General features: G+C 49.1%; 1 protein-coding gene across 1 annotated transcript in view; it reads right to left on the bottom strand.

The window, feature by feature from the left end:
• Window positions 1–4,658: 4,658 nt before the first annotated feature.
• Cfap57 (cilia and flagella associated protein 57) overlaps window positions 4,659–16,994 on the bottom strand; it is a 73,346-nt gene continuing 61,010 nt past the window's right edge. The window contains 3 exon segments of the mRNA XM_059254856.1: window positions 4,659–5,013; window positions 12,389–12,464; window positions 12,466–12,522. Coding sequence (XP_059110839.1) covers window positions 4,796–5,013; window positions 12,389–12,464; window positions 12,466–12,522 — 351 coding nt within the window. The 3' untranslated portion in view covers window positions 4,659–4,795.

Raw genomic sequence — 16,994 nt, forward strand, 5'->3', positions numbered from 1 at the left:
AACCAGAACATGCTTGATGGGTCTGTGTCTTTTCCTTTGTAAAATAACAAGGCTTAGTGAATAGTTATGAGGGAAAATTAAATGATAGGATCCACTCATTCAGCAGAAAATGATTGTACCCCTTCTGTGAACCAGGTATTGTGCAGGGAGCTAATGTTCCTGTCATCTGGGAGGAAAGGCTAGGAGAAAAAAGGACACACAGCACAGGGTAGCTATAGGGCATCAGTGGACCCATACCTCTGCGTGGTGACTGACCATTCCTCTAGGCAGACATATTTTGGGGGCACAGGTCCCACTTTATGATGCTTATCCTCTCTCCAGGTAAGAGCTAGGAACTAGGATTATCTCTCATGATTTACCCCTGTGCTTACAGTTGATTGAATAGAGGTAAGTCCTAGACTCAGGCTAGGCCCCAAAGTCTCCCTTTGAGCAATTTAAGATTGAGCTGGAGGAGCTGAGGGATGGCTCGGTGGTCAAAAGCACACACTATTCTTGCAGAGGACCTGTGTTCGGTTCCCAGGACACATGTCAAGCAGCTCGACTGCTAAAATTCCTTCCCTGAGGGAGAAGTAAACAATGTCTACCTCTCTCTGAAGGTCTCCATGACAAGCTGAGGTACAATTCCATCAAAGTTCACTCTGGGTTTATTAGGCTTCCTTATGGAGCACTGGAGGTCCCGGGTTGGGGCGGGGGTGGCCCTAAAGCAGCCACACTGGAAAGTCTGCAGCCAGAACGATGATAACCCCGCCCCCCATGGATGCACAGATGAAACTGTTCTCCCTAGTCCTTCCACCCATATACAGTAACCCACCCACCCCCGAGTCCATCTTATTAGGCCTAAATGGTATATACCTTGTTGGGAGGCGCAGCTGGATCCTCAGTGAGGGTCCTATGACCCTCTGGCACCACAGGGAAGGCCAACAGTCAAGGAACCCAGCTGTTGGCCGAGCAAGTGGGCACAGCTGAACTCATGAAGATGGTCATAGTTTGTCTCAGAGGATTTTCCTGGACAAAAGGCTCACAAACGCCTGCAACTCCACTTCAGAGGATCTGATGTGGTCTTCTGGACTCCAGGGGCACCTACACTTACACACGCGCACACACGCACACAGCTGATAAACCTTTAAAAAATGGACTGGAGATTTCATTTCTGCTTGGGGCCTCTGAGGAGCAGTTTAAAAGCCTCTCTGCCAGCTGAGGTTGTGTCGGGATTCCTGTTTGCACAGAGGGTCCTGGATGAGATGGGGAGATAGGCAACAGCTGTGTCCCGGGCCCTGGCTCAGGTCCTTCTTGAGGCTTGGGTGCTTCTCTGCCAAAAGTAAACCTGTGAGACCCTGGCAGAGCCAGAAAACAAACTCCCCCTCTCTTTGCTTAAGCTGTCTGGAGTTGTAGCCAAAGAAGTTCACCTGTAGCCTTCTGCTAGAACTCATAGACCCAATTTTATAACACTACTACATTAATACACTCAGTATGTCCCTAGGACATTTGTTTGTTTGTTTTCGAGACAGGGTTTCTCTGTGTAGTTTTGGAGCCTGTCCTGGAACTCATTTTGGTAGACCAGGCGGGCCTCAAACTCACAGAGATCCGCCTGCCTCTGCCTCCCGAGTGATGGGATTAAAGGTGTGCGCCACCACCGCCCGGCCTCTGCCTAGCACATTCTTGTTCACTCTTGATGCCCCTCCCTGTTCCACCATGTGACACTTAATAGGTGAGCAATAAATACCAGTTCTCGTAAAGCCGCCAGCCACAGCAGATAATCAGTAATGCTGGCCCCTCCTGCTGCCTGGTATGCGACAAGGTTATGTCCTTATACATACGCCTCCCAGTGGGGATCCACTCATGGCTGCCTTTCAGACATAAGGCATAACCACTCTCTTGAGTCTTTGATGGTCTTGGGGAGCTCAGGGAGGATGAGCCCCCACTCCCGATCCCGAGATGTCAGTTGTCTTTCCTTTCTGAAACCAGAGCAATAATTGTACCGAGCTGCTACCTGGTCATACAGCTATTCCCGCGCCTGCCTGTGCCCCTCGGTACCTCTTGGCAAGAGCTGCTGAGTAATGGCTGATGCACAATGGTTGGCCACGCTTTGCAGAAGCCGTGGAGAAAGGTGGGCACTGACGCCAGTGGTGTCTTTTGTGTTAAGAGGGGCAGGGTGGCAGAGAAGGCACGTCTGAGCAGTTTACACTGGCTATAACTGATGCTGAGATTCTAGAAGGGTTGGGGGCTGGGGGTGCACACCGGCTACCCAAGGCATAGAGCAAAGGAATAATTCTGGTCTCTTACATCGGATGACACGCTTCTCCCCAAGGCACTGGCTGTCATACTCGCTGAATAAGTCCCCAGAGCTCAGTGATGGAACTGCAATCAGAAGAGCAAGAGCTGAGTTCATGTGCCAGTGGGTGACTGGCTCGGCTTCTCCAGCTGCTGTGGGGGATGGGGGTGCCTGCAAGGTTCAGTCTCCAGGGAGGGGTCAGCCAGTAGAAGAGACCTCGAGGGGAGGGTGATCGGCATGAAGGAGGACCTTCGCCTCCCCGTGAAGTCAAGACAGGCAAAGTGGAGGGAGGTCTGAGATGTAGCAGCCAGAGGACCAGGGCCACCCAGCAAGTAGGTATAGGAGCATGGAAGGCAGGAGGTAGAGGGCTAAGAAGAATGAGCCTCTAGCCTCAGACTCTGACGCTATGTTCACCCTCCTGCAGCTGAGAAAACAAGGCACTGGCTCAGGCACTAGCTGGGGGTCTTCCTCAGCCTCAGCTGCTTCTCTTGTCTTCCTTCTCTTCGTCCTCTGGGCAGCAGCCACATACAGCTTCTGCATACGTTAGCTCCTCTGGGGCATTTCCCGCCCCTTTCCTTCTTGTTAAGATTCTCTGGGAGTCACACTCCAATACCCCCCAACCACCTGGCCTGTGGGTTTTTACAGGCACAATATATGAACACGTAGGCTTTGGAGGCCCCTGGGCGGCAGGTCCCAATCATGGTCCCAGCTGTGTGACGCTGTGCCAGCCACTCTCAAACTGTCTTGTCGGAGGAAAGGTGATGTCTTATTTAGGACATTTCCTGGTGATGTGCTTGTCATTGGAATACCAGCCTCAGTGAATGTGCTTCTGGTTGCCAGAGTGCCACTTTCCTCTGTATCTTCCTCCTGTCCAGGCCATGCTTCCTCTCCCTTGGCCAACTCCCGCCAGTCCTGAAGTCCGAAGAGTTAGTTCCTTTCCCTTCCCTCAGCCATCTTCCTGGGCCAAGCGACCAGACTCTCACACTCGTACACCTACAACTTCTCCCTAACCAGGCCACCTGCTTCTACTATTGGATCCTCTCCGTGGATGCCACACATCACACCCAAGCGAGCTTTAGATCCAGGGATAGCAGCTCTCATGGAATTCACTCAGCAGGAGAGGCGGACATGACAACTAGACATCTGAGGCCTAGGGAGGGTTATGAAAGAAAACAGTATGGCAGGTGTGACTTAGATGGCAGGAGAGGGCAAGGGCTGACTTTCTGAGGAAGTGACATTGAAGCTCAGATTTGAAACTGTCATGGGGACAACAGCATTTCAGGCAGAGGAAGTTGAGTGCAGAAAAATGGAGATCCAGGAAGACTGGCCTGTTAGGGAAACTGGAAATAGAGCAGCATGGAATGGGCCTGGGAAGCCGAGGGCAGTGACTCCAGGCACCTGGCATTGACTTCTGGACTCTGGTCACCCTCCTTCATGTGTCTTCAAGGTCAGGCAGGATCTGGCCCTGCTGACCCCTGTCCCTGCTCTATCCCTGTGTCACATCAAACCACTCTGTCCTGCAAAGGTGAGGACAAGGCGTTAGTCTGGGTCAGACAAGCTTGATTTGCAGAGGATTCCAGTGGGCAAGGGACAGGATGGCTGCCACACTGGTATGGAGGAACTGGCTGGTGGGAAAGTGACCAGTAGAGACAGAGCCCCCCAGAGCATGCCCTGGAGTCCTTTACAGGCTTGGCTGTGTTCCTTCCAGCTGGGAACGAGGACAGCAGCGTTTCTGGTCTGGCTCTGAAAACAACCAGGAACAGTGTCTACAGTGTTGGCAAAGCAGCCTGGGGAAACTGAGGAGCCTGGGAGAAGGCAGGCTTCATGCAGCCGGAGGGGCCCACTAGAGGCTAGGAGTGACTGTGGGCTTAAATACCTATATAGATAACTGTTCTCTGCAAGCAGAAGCCGGGGACATTTGAGTCACATGCCTTCACTCATTATTGCATAAAAGGAGTCTCTTTCCTGGTACCTACATGTGGCTAGGCTCCTGGATGGGATCTGGAGGCATTAGTAGAGAAAAAAGTGTGAAGTGTCCCCAGAAATGGAGGAACCAGTTAAGGTCACACCGAACACGGATGTGAAGGCAAGAGAAAGAAGGGCAGGACGCCCCTCGTTGCATTTCAAAAGGAAGAAAAAACCGGAGGAGACCCTATTTGGTCCTGACCTGGCTGGGAGAGATGAAGGCAACAGGTGAGCTACTTGAGATGTGAGCAGGTGGCCCTGTCTCAGCTCAGGCCCGTGGCGAGAAGCTGGCCCCAGGTCTCGCCCATCTCTGAAGTGCAGGCTGCCCAGATCCCACACAGGAGCAAACAACAGTCCCCAGTCCTCAGGCTCCTCTCTCCCCTTCCCGTGTGCTCCCACCCGAAGGAGAAGTTGGACGGGGTCATGAGCAGACACCTTTATTCTGACCCTGCCCCCAACTCTCCAGGTTGAAAGAGGTTGATGGGACTCAGGTAGAAGTCTGGCGTGGTGACAGACACATGGTGCTTCAGGCTGTGGCTGGAAATAGCTCACCAGAGGTCACTTGGTGTGCATTTCAAAATCTACATCTGAGTCGATAAGGGAAGGGAGCCGAACTCCAGCTATGGTGTGGAAGCCGGGGACCTGCTCCTGCTCTTGGATCTGGTCTCGGAGGCGGCGGATTTCCAGGCGCTGCATTTCAATGATTCTCCCGGTTTCCTCCTGTTCATTCAGTCTCATAGTCGGAGTGACGACGACGGCTGTGTCCTTGCTGACAGCTGTAAGGGACAAAGCAGGATCACTGTGGCCTCCAAACACCCACGGAGCATCCACAACGGGAGAAATAAACAGACTGCATCCACGTGGTAAGTCTGACCTGCCCATGCCCATGGCCTCACCGAGGCCAAGTGCAGTTCCCCTGGGGACGATGCTGGAATCCAAGCCACCAGTTCTCTGGTAAAGATGGTGCTTCTGGATACAGATTCCTCTCCTCCCTTTGTATGGCCACCTGCTAATGCTTCCTGTACCTTGGATCTTGCCATATTCCCTCTTCTGGGTTTGCCACCATCCTGGGCATCTACAGAGACTATGGCTTATCTCAGGCCTGGGTCTCAAAGGGCGGGACTCCCAGCAATAATCTGGGCCTCCACACCATGTCACCTTGCCCTTTCTTCACTACCCAGGGTCCTCTCTGCTGTCCATCTCCCATGCCAGTGTACCAGTCTCTGACCACAGACTCATTATTCGTACAGTATTTCCATCCAAGCGGAGACTGTCTTTTTGTAATTCCTTTCTATCCACGAGATGGGCTCCTAAACTCACATTCTTCTCTGGCCACTTAGAGCACCGTGAGTTTTTCCCCTCCATTTTCTTGACACCCCCAACCCCAGCCTTCTAATTGGTTTGTTCTTCCATTTCATCTATTGGGCCCAGCCCACACCTGAGATAGCCCAACCCTTCAGGGTCTCCCCATCTATGTCTGGCCTGCTGTGTGCTACTGAGAAAAGTATCACGGAAGGCTCAACACTTCGGCTCCAGCTGATTGTTTATAGCCTGCAAACTTTCCATCCCCCACAGCAGCACATCTGAACTCTGACCTCCACCCCCTCTCCATCAGTCTTAACAAATGGTACTGCCCGTCCCCCTTCCTGCTGCCAGCCCTTTCTTGTAGCTCTGAGGGAAAGACTAGAACAGAACAGATGTTGGAGACTAAAGGAGAGACAGTTTCCTCAAGGAACCAGTCAGCGGTAGCCAGTGGCCAGCCTCATCTTGGCCTCTGATTGGTGTGATGGGGTCCGCATTTAAAGAGCAATTGGTTGATCTTGCCCTTCCTAGGTCTGGTCCCGTCTCCTTCTGCCTTTATGTCTAGACTTCCTTTTCTGCGGTCTCAAGGGTCCTCATCTCTTAGTGTTTTTTCTCCCTAGGTATCAACCCTTGGTCTTCCTGATACTGGTTGTTTCTGGTAACTACTGCCCTCAGAGGCATGACCTCTATATCAGCTCCTGTCTCCAGGTTCCTCCCAGTAGCCTTCACGTACAGCTACATAACCAGTCACCATCTGGCTTCCGGGGGGATGGAGGTACCTGTGAAGCCACAGTCCTGGAGGCTCTTGGTGTCTGCTTGAGAGATCCAGCACTGAGATTCTCTTCTGGCCACCAGAGGACTGGCCGCCACATAAGCACATCCTTTGCGCAATGCCCTCTATGTGTTCTAAGAATCTTGCTCCAAACTGTAACTTGAAGGCCCTCCAGGATGTTTAATCACTGAATGAGGTCACTGGACCTCAGAGGCGGGCAGTGGCAGGCTCTTCACAGAGGCAAGGAAGGGTCACCAGGCCCACAGTTGGAGGCTGACCCAGAGTAGTCACCTTCTGAAACGTGCCTACCTTGGGTCATATTGTCCCATGAATGTTTCTAGGTGTGCACCATGTGGAAGACGGCCCAGTGGACACCATGTGGGCCTTCTGTTACGTCTCCTGCTCTGACTCCCACTCTGGCTTGTGAGTATCTCTAGGGCCTGGTTTGTGCTTTTCCTGTTTCTTCCCGCATCCCCACTGGGTCTCTTTCCATTCCCTCTGACAGCAAATTGCCTGTTTGCCATATTGTGGTTCAATCCTACAGGGGCCCCCTTCTTTGAGATATAAACCCCTGCCTCTCCCACAGCTACAGAGAAGTCAGCTCTGGCCATGAGGCTCCATCTACCCTTGTCCCTCTTCTCACATCCCCAGTCTCAGAACCTGTCGCCTTCCAGACCTGGTCAGTGTCCCTTTCTGCGGCTCAGAGGCTTCTTTCCATAGACAGATAAATTTATTTAAATAATTAACTTATTATTGTCGCTGCCATTGTTATCTTCAGTGTCACAGACTGAACCCAGGAGCCACACACATACGGTAGAGATTCACCACTGAGCTACATTCTCATCCCAAATCTGACTTGAAAGGATGGAAATTAAGAAAGTGGTCAGGGATACAGCGGGACTTCCTCCCACCTCCTTTCTAGACTCGGTTTCATGTTTCTTTTCTTTCATTTTTTTTTTTTTCAAATTTGGTCTATTTTCCCTTTATTGGTTTGGAAGGTTTTCTCTTTCTTTCTCCTCAGCCCTCCTTTCTATCACCCCTCTAGTTTCTAAAAAGTTTAATGAGCTTATATAACATAAAGGATGCAAAGCCAGGATGGCTGAGTTAGAATCGCCAGAACCCACATGAAGCACGATATGGTAGAGTGTGTGTGTGTGTGTGTGTGTGTGTGTGTGTGTGTGTGTGTGTGTGTGATCTCAGAACTACAGGGAGATGGGACTAGAGACAGGAGAGTCCCTGAGAGCTAGCCTGGCACACACAGTGTCGGGGGTGGGGGTGGGTGGGGAGGTGGGGGAGCAAGTCTCCCTGTCTCACACAAAGAAGGGGAGAAGTGTGAATTGAGTTGTCCTCTCACCCTGACGTCTACACGTACTCTGTGGTGCATGTTCACCTGAAGTCACAGACACACAAAATGGTTCTCCTATTGTGAAACCACCAGAGACATAGGATGGTTGGCTCCAGACCCTCTGGCTTTGATGCTTCTGCCCAGTACTTCAGCTCTTCTGACCTGCTCTTTGGATCCACGATTCAGCTATCTACCATGTTCCCTGTGTTACGTCATTACTGGGGGCTCAGAGTCTACATTTTGCCTTTGTTTCCCTGGTGATATATATCTGGGGGATAGCCACCAAGCTTCAGCACTCTGAAAGGACTGTGTCACCATTCCTGGCTCTCACTGTTGCCATTGAGAAGTCACATGTTACCTGGCACTGTTACTTCTGTGTCTCAGCCCTTGTTCTTCTCCCTGACTGCATTAACCCCTTGTCTTTGGTGTTTTGTGGTTTTGACGTAGGTTTGCTGTTAATTATCCTTTCGGGAACCATTAGGATTCCTGGAGCGGATGGTCGCCATCTTTCATTGATTCTGGAACACTCTGTTGCTCCTTGTGGTAACACCCATCTTCTAGAGACTCCACTTAGACAGTGCCGACTTACTCCCTTCCATCCCTGGCTCTCTGTACTTCTCATCCGTCCCTCTGGCTGAAACCCGGCCACCGTCTTCTTTCTTAGATTCTCTCTTCAGATGGGTGTGTCTACCATATGGCTCCATTTATTCATTGAGTTTCGAATTATAATAATTATAGTTCTCAGTTCTACTAGTTATTTGTGGTTTTTAAATATAATTTGTCTGTAAAATTTCAGAAGACTCTCGCTTATTAAAAAAAAAAAATCGCTGGGTGGTGGTGGCGGCAGCGGCGGCGGCGCACGCCTTTAACCCAGCACCCGGGAGGCAGAGGCAGACGGATCTCTGAATTTGAGGTCAGCTTGGTCCATAAAGCGAGTGCCAGGACAGCCAGGGTTACCCAGAGAAACCCTGTCTCAAAAAACTCAACAATAATGATAATAATAAAAATAACAACAACAACAATAATAATAATAATAATAATTCCTCTATTTCCTTAAACATAAGGCATTAAATCTTTTTGTTATATTTTGCTCATCTATTTCTTCATGTGTGTGCACATGTGTGTGCATGTTGAGTCCTTGCACAGTGTCAGTGACTTGGTCTGGTTGGGGTGGCAAGGACTGAAGAAAGGACAGACAGACAAAGAAAAGCCAGGATGGGGTGGGGACTGGGCTCTCTGCCAAAGAAGCAAGCCACAGCCACCCCAGAAGCTCGGTGTGTTTACTCTGCAGTTGAACAGAGAGGCTGAATTATTAGCTACAGCTCAGCAAGGAGCAGTCTCCGGGCCGTGAATATCCGGGTGGGGATGGGGAGAAGAAAACTACGGAGGACACTCCTTCTTTGCACACACTGTTAACACTTGCACTTGCACCAGGAGGGAAGGTTTTGCCATTTCCCATGGGGCTGAGGCTTTGGGGTTCTGTCCATATGGACACAGCCCTTGACATGGTCTATGACATGTCCATGTCCATATCCACCGCACATATTCATTCAGGACTTGACTTACTCAGGGCTTCCTCCATTCCGTGTGTGTGTGTGTGTGTGTGTGTGTGTGTGTGTGTGTGTGTGTGTGTTTCCATGCATGCCACCACACACAATAGAGGTCAGAGGTCAGTTCTTTCCTTCCATCATTTGGGTCCTGAAGATCCAGCTCAGGTCAGTCCTTTGACCATCTTGTGGGTCCATTTTAATAGTCTGACTTTTCATATAGGTTTTATCCTATAGTCTGCTGTTTGGATAGTTCAGCATATGTTGGCTTTTTTTTTTTTTTTTTTTTTTTTTTTTCCTGTGGTCTTCATTTTCAGTTTAGGGTTTAGTTTCCCGGGCCTATGAAGTCAGGGACACTCATCCCAGCTTTCCAATTGTCCCTTACTTCCTTTCGTGCCCTCTCCGTTCACAGCCCATTTATGTCATTTTTACCTGTTTTTTAATAGCTACCTGTAGTTGTAAGTTTAGTGATGCGGGTTTAGCAATCGACAAACAAAGGAGCAGGCCTATCTGCTCGATCTGTTTGCTAATTGTCTTGCAAATTTGAAAACAATATAAATGTTGTTAAAACTAAGGTAGTGGTTAGGTAAGAACAAGCTCTCTTGTTCCAAGGATTTAAAACACCAGCCAAAACCGGCTGACGCCCTAAGCAACTGGAAGAATGTGTATTTTGCTTTGACTTGTCTTGGGAAGGGGGAGGGCACACATTTCAAAATCCAAGGTCAGACTTAGGTTTTGCACAATCGAGGTCAACAACTGGTGTTACTTGTCACCAGCTGTCACAAGTGAATGTTCCTTAATAAAGCTGTAGCGGATGAAGGATATGATTGGTGTGCTTTCCGACAGTTCATGGTGTGAGTGTTGGGTTGGGGTGTGCAGGGGCCAGATACTGAAGATACAAGAGCAGCAGGAATTGACGATTCCTGGAGTTGGGAAATGGATTCCTGCAAATTCACCAGATTTTGCTCTCAACCTTTTGTATGTCTGGAAATCTCCATATTAACGATATAAAGAGCTGCCTGTGGGGATGGGAGGGTGGGGGTGGGGGGTGGGGGGGTGTCCCAACTAAAGAGTTTTCAGGATGCTTTGGCGAATCTGTAGTATTTTCTCCCCACTTCCCTCCCCGCTCTTCTCTTTAATCCTTTCTCCTGCCGCCCCACCCCACACACCTTTCTTTCTGTGGTGTTTGCATGGGTGTGCACATGTAGAGGCCACAGGAAGGACACTCGGTGTCTTCCTTTAATGGGTTTCCACCTAGTCCCTTGAGAAAGCTCTTGCTGAACCTGGAGATGGTTGTTCTTTAGCTAGGCTGGTAGCCAGCAATCCCCAGGGATCTTCTTGTCTTCCTGTCTGTGCTCACCTCTCACTGGAGTTAACCCTTCTGCTTCTGCTCCTTCAAGTGCTGGGATTACAGGTGTGTGCCCTTAGGCACAGCGACGTTTGTGGCATTTGTGGTGTTCGTGGTTTTCTTTTTCCTTCCTTCCTTCTTTCCTTCCCTCCTTCCTTCCTTCCTTCTTTCCTTCCTTCCTTCCTTTCTTTTTCTTTTCTTTTTTTTTTTTTTGAGACAGGGTATCTCTGTGTAGCCCTTGCTGTCCTGGAACTCCCTCTGTAGACCAGGCTGGCCTCGAACTCACAGAGATCTGCCTGCCTCTGCCTCCCGAGTGCTGGAATTAAAGGTGTGTGTCACCACCGCACCAAGCCAAGTTTGCGACATTTTAAAGAGAAGTTTTACAGTTGTTCACAGGCATATCTGAGCTTTATGCCCCCAAAAGAAGGTAGCCTCGGCTTTCAGAAATTGGTAGCTCACGCTTTAGGGAGTATACTGTGTTCTCATGTCCGTGTTGAGGACTGAAGAGGGCGACTTTGGGTACCACTCAGAGGACTTACTCTGGTTCCAACTGTTATACTAACTTAAAGGGACCACAATACAATACAATTGTATACATACATATATACATGATGATTAACGACAAGGATACACGTGGTCCAGGAACTGAGAGTCACTAGGCGATCTCAACTTTGTGAGAACGTTGGACAGTACCCTTACACTAAGATGGCCATGGGGACAAGGCACCACAACCATCTGTGTAGTTCATCACAGACCTCATGTAGTCGCATAGCACAGGGCTATTATACAGATTGCAAAAGCAGTGCAGAGTTCCTGGGGCATCCGCAATCGGAAGGCATTTGCTCCGGGATGCTTCAACTCGTCGGGTCTTTATCCCTGACTAGCAACCACCAGAACATGAGGCATGTCCGCTTCACTGGGTTACTCTTCACAGAGATGCCTTCCATTCCTGGTTTGTCCTGATGATCAGGTACGAAGATGACTTCGGGAATATATCTTTACTGTCTGAAAGCCTGTGGAGACTGGAGACTTTTTGTCAACCTTCCTTTTTAGAGAGCCGTGGGATACCTTTCTCATGGAGTCTAGTGCCAGGAAAAAGTTGTTTCCCCAGGAAAAAAGCAAACCAGCCAACCTCCTCCTTTCTGCCATACAGTGAGAGAATTATGTAAACTACACTCCCTTTTGTTTTGAGACAGCGTCTGGCACTGTAGCCCAGGCTGACCTTGAGCTCATGGCAATGCTCCTGTCTCAGTCTCCGAAGTGTGGGGATTCACTGTCATACTACCTCCCTTTTTGCCTTGGCTACCAGATGGTCAGAGGCCAGTTAACATGTCATTGCGGTCACAACTTATCGAACATTCTTATGTAATTTCCCTCTCTCTTTAAATAGTTCCTCATCTTTTTGTCTTCATTTTAATTGTACAGGTCCCTTACCCACAATTCTAAAATGTAGGGGGAAAAAAAAAGATTTAAAAATGGAACACTGTTTTAAATTCCTGAAGCTCGGTTTGAACATTCACATGTCACTGCAGAATACTAATGTGTTTGAGTTCAGGGCACTGCCCCAGACCCCGTGGGGATGTTACATAATATACAGCATTTTCTAAACTCTGCAAGATTCTGAGTTCTGAATTATAGCTAACCCTGAGGATTTGAGGACAGGAGCCTGTGGCCCTATGAGTGAGAGCACAGATCCTCTAGAGAGGTGGTGTGTGCCATGGAGAGGCTCCGAAAAGCCACGGGTGGATGTGACCTGATATTGAAAGAAGTCAAAGGGACATCTGCTCATGGCCACCAGTGGGCCTTCGTCTCAGCGCCCAAATCCCAGTGGCATTACCTGTTTCTGGGACTTCTTGCGGTCGTGCTTTCTTGGACAGTTTCAGGGCTGATTCAAGGTCATAGATTTGGGAGCGGGGTTAACTTCAGCTCTCTGCGGAGCTCATTAATCTCCTTGATCAGAGAGACATTTTCCTTTAGAAAAGAAGAGAAGGCACGTGAGTGTGACGCACAGGTGCTTGGTGGGGCGGGGTGTGCCCTCCTGGGCTTGAGAACCAGGAACTGGGACCTAAGTTCATGTCTGGATCCTGTACCCGCAGTGAGTCCCTGCCTTGCTCATTGCCCAGCCTTTCAAGGTCCCAGCTAACTCCATTTCTGTGGACTCAGCACCTTTTCTACCCAGCTGTTTTCTTTCAAACATCCATAGCAATGCTTTCTTAGGCGCTTTGAACATACTTTAATGTGCTCAAGCACAGGTAATCCTTATAGATTTTATTACTATCACATGGTGATGGTTCTGGAAATTGAACCCAGAGTCTTAGGAATGCTAAACATGTGCTCCACCACTGAACTATACCCCAAGCCCTATAATCACAATTTTACAGAAAAATAAACTGAGGCATCAGAGAGGTTATGTAAGTGGCCTGAACTGCACAGCAAATAACAGAGCCAGGATGTTAGTCTCAGCAGCATTAGATCTAGCACGCTTAAGTGCTGTGTGAGCCTCTTCTCACATCTGCGCTTATTTGTTGAAACTGAAGGACATCTGTGGTTCTTCCCCCCCACCCCCAGAGACAAAGTTTCTCTCTGTAACAGCCCTGGCTGTCCTGGAACTCTCTTTGTAGACCAGGCTACCCTTAAACTCACAGAGATCTGCTTGCCTCTGCCTCTCAAGTGCTGGGATTAAAGGCATGCACCACCAACACCCGGCTAGGACATCTATTAAGTCCTTACATGCAGCAAAAGACACTTGTCCTCAGTGCCATGCTATTAGTGAGCAACACATAATAATAAGTAGCTCGTTAACATCTGCTATATCCCCTGGAGATTGACTTATTTATGTTTGACCAATATTCATCTATTTAATAAGTCTGTCCTGGGAACCTGTGCTGGCTAGTTTTATATCAACTTGACGCAGGGTAGAGTCATCGGAAGGGGAACCTCAATTGAGAAAATACTTCCATAAGATCTGGTTGTAGGTCATTTTCTTAACTGGTGATTGATGTGGGAGGGCCCAGCCCATTGTGGGTGGTGCCATCTCTGAGCTGTTGGCCCTGGGTGATATAAGAAAGCAAGCTGAGCAAACCATGGTGAGCAAGCCAGTAAGCAGCATTCCACAGCCTGTACATGAGCTCCTGACTCCGGGTTCCTGCCCTGTTTGAGTTCCCATCCTGTCTTCCTTCAATGATGAACAGTGAGTGATGTGGAAGTGTAAGCCAAACAAACCTCCCTAACTTGCTTTTTGGTCATGGTGTTTCATCACAGCGACAGTAACTCTCACAATTCTATGAGCAAGTGCATCAGGATCATGATAGGGAAACCTGCAGAGATGACCAAACCAAACTAGTGGGAACTCATGAAAGTTGGATCAATGGCTGTGGAGCCTGCATGGGACTGGACTAGGCCCTCTGCATGGCAAGACAGTTGTGTAGCTTGATCTGCTTGGGGTGGAGGGGAGGGCTGGCGGTAGGATCAGAATCTATCCCTGGTGCATGAGCAGGCATTTTGGAGCCCACTACCTATGATGGGACACTTGGAGCAGCCTTGAGGCAGGGGGAAGGGCTTGGACTTGCCTCTACTGGATGTGCCTCCCCATGGGAGGCCTTGCCTTCTTGTGGGTGGGAATGGGAGGTGGGTTGGGGGTGAGGCTGGGAGGCGGAAGGAGGGAAGAGGGGGGGTCTTTGATTGGTGTACAAAATGAATGAAAAAATTTTCTTAATAAAAAAAAAACCCCAAAACCAGTAACCCTCACTAGGACAGTATCTGTCATGGGCCAGCCATTGAGTTGATCCTGGGGTATATAGAAAGTGAGATCTGGCTCCTGCTCTTGACACTACAGTTTAGTTAGGGTAGGAACATATTTGTGTGTTTCTGGCTTGCTGGTGTGCAGGAGTAAGGAACACAGGGAAGACACTTAATCTTGTCTGAATGACAGGTGGGCTCTTAGGAGTTGACCCCAGGACTGAGGCTGAAAGGAGTTAGCAAGTAAGAGGGTAAGGAATGTTCCAGAGAATTGAACAATAGGACAAGGGTACAGAAGTATGGCATCGGCAATAATCAGGGAGACAGTTTCTCTTTTCTCTTTTCTGCACCTCAAATCTCTGCCTTCCACTTCATACTTAACACAAGAGTTCTCCCTAGTTATCACTAGGGAGGAGTCCCCATGCCCACAAGTGCAGAGTGACCGGTCACTTTGCTCTCAGAGTCCAGCTCTGTGTTCAGCTTGGCTAACACATAGCTTCACACATGCTTGCAAATAAATCACCCCTACATTGCTAAATGGAACTGCTGGCTCAGCGGGGCTGGTGCAGTTCCTGAGAGTCTGTTTCTCTTTTCGTGTGCGTGTGTGTGTGTGTGTGTGTGTGTGTGTGTGTGTGTGTTTTGTTGTTGTTGTTGTACATGTATGTGCCTGCCTGTATGTGTGTGTGTGTGTGGTGTTGTTGTTGTTGTAGTACATGTATGTGCATGCCTGTATGTGTGTATGTGTGTGTATGTGTGTGTGTTGTTGTTGTTGTTGTACATGTATGTGCATGCCTGTATGTGTGTGTGTGTGTATGTGTGTGTGTTGTTGTTGTTATTGTTGTACATGTATGTGCATGCCTGTATGTGTGTGTGTGTGTATGTGTGTGTATGTGTGTTGTTGTTGTTGTACATGTATGTGCATGCCTGTATGTGTGTGTGTGTGTGTGTTTTGTTGTTGTTGTTGTACATGTATGTGCATGCCTGTATGTGTGTGTGTGTATGTGTGTGTGTGTTGTTGTTGTTGTTGTTGTACATGTATGTGCATGCCTGTATGTGTGTGTGTGTGTGTGTGTGTGTGTGTGTTGTTGTTGCTGTTGTTGTACATGTATGTGCATGCCTGTATGTGTGTGTGTGTGTGTGTATGTGTGTGTGTTGTTGTTGTTGTACATGTATGTGCATGCCTGTATGTATGTGTGTGTGTGGAAGCCAGAGAAGGACATCAGGTGCCTTGCTGACAGTCTCTCACTGGGCCTCCAGCTAGGCTAGTGGACAGCAACCCCCAGCTATCCTCCTGCCTCTTCTTCTCACAGCACTGAGGTTAGAGACACACACAGTCATACACCAGCTTTGTATATGGGTGCTGGGGATTTGAACTTGAGGTCTGCACACTTGTGTAACAAGTGCCTCACCTACTGAGCCATTTCCCCAGGCCAAGTCTCTGCTTTTCTAACTGGCTGTGCCTGTCTACAGGCCAAGTCCAGGCAGGATGGCGCTGTTTGGAAACACTGGAGCACCTCTGGGTGGGGTTACATCAGAAGTGGTGGGGGTGGGCTAGAGCTGGAGGATCTCAAGCTTCCTCTACGATATACCTCTAGAGATACCCCAAATCAAAAGACAGCCCCCAGAGACTCTTAGTCTAAGCACAGATCTAGATCTTTAGAGTTTCAGCATACCACAACATTTCGGCACTCCTCACTTTAAAATTTCCCTCCATGCTGGAAGCGATGACCAGCACTTGCTGCAGGGCCTTGCTCTCCAGGCCAGGCTCCGTGCCTGTTTTTCTGAGTTGGCGGGCTTTCTCCATCTAATTCTTTCTTTATTTTTTTCAACCAACCCTGGCTCTGGCGATGGGTCACCCATATTTCCTTTCCAGATGCTGTCTAGTAAAATTCCCTGCCAGTCTCCCCTGGAGCTTCCCCATACCAGCTTTATAGCACACTGTGATTGCTTCAATACATTTTTATTAGATGCTAAGACCCAGGGCATTGCTTTGCATGTGAGATGTGCTCAATAAATGCTTGTGGGCTGGAGAAGCAGGTGGTGGACATGGAAACAGAGGGGAGGGGCTTTGAGAGCCATGAAGAACTCCAGCATGCACTCACAGGCCTGGGGGCCAGGAGGCATTTTCTCTACCCCTCTTAGCTGGCTTTGTTTAGCTCCACTTTTGCCTCATTCTATTAAGGAAGACTTATAACCAGACAAAACTAGAGACATAGGTACCCCTTTCCAGTCCTCTCAGGATCCTCTCCCGGCACTTCCAACCATTTTGCCACCGAGTCCCATCAGTTTTGTGCCTGAGCTAGTTTATGATTTGTCTCAGCTGTCAGCAGCTTGTTCTACTACAGGGATGACTCCAGGCAGAGTCTACATTCTCCCCACCCCCTCGCCAGCCCCAACCCTATGACTGGGGTTCCTGGATCCTGGTACCCTTTGGTATGAGTGTCGGTCTTTGACCTACTGCTGGTCTTTGACACCTCCACGATGGGGCCCCAGAGTATGACTCCATCTTTCCCCCCTTCATTTTAATTTTATTTATGTATATGGGTCTTTTTTTCCCTGTATATATCTACGCACCACATGCATGCTTGGTGCCTGAGGAAGCCAAAAGAGGGCATTGGATTCCCTGGAACTGGATCTCCGGGAACTGGAGTTATAGACAGCTGTGAGCTGCCATGTGGGTGCTGGGAATTGAATCCTGGTCCTTT

Source organism: Peromyscus eremicus, chromosome 2, assembly GCF_949786415.1.
Source record: "Peromyscus eremicus chromosome 2, PerEre_H2_v1, whole genome shotgun sequence".
Taxonomy (NCBI): Eukaryota; Metazoa; Chordata; class Mammalia; order Rodentia; family Cricetidae; genus Peromyscus; species Peromyscus eremicus.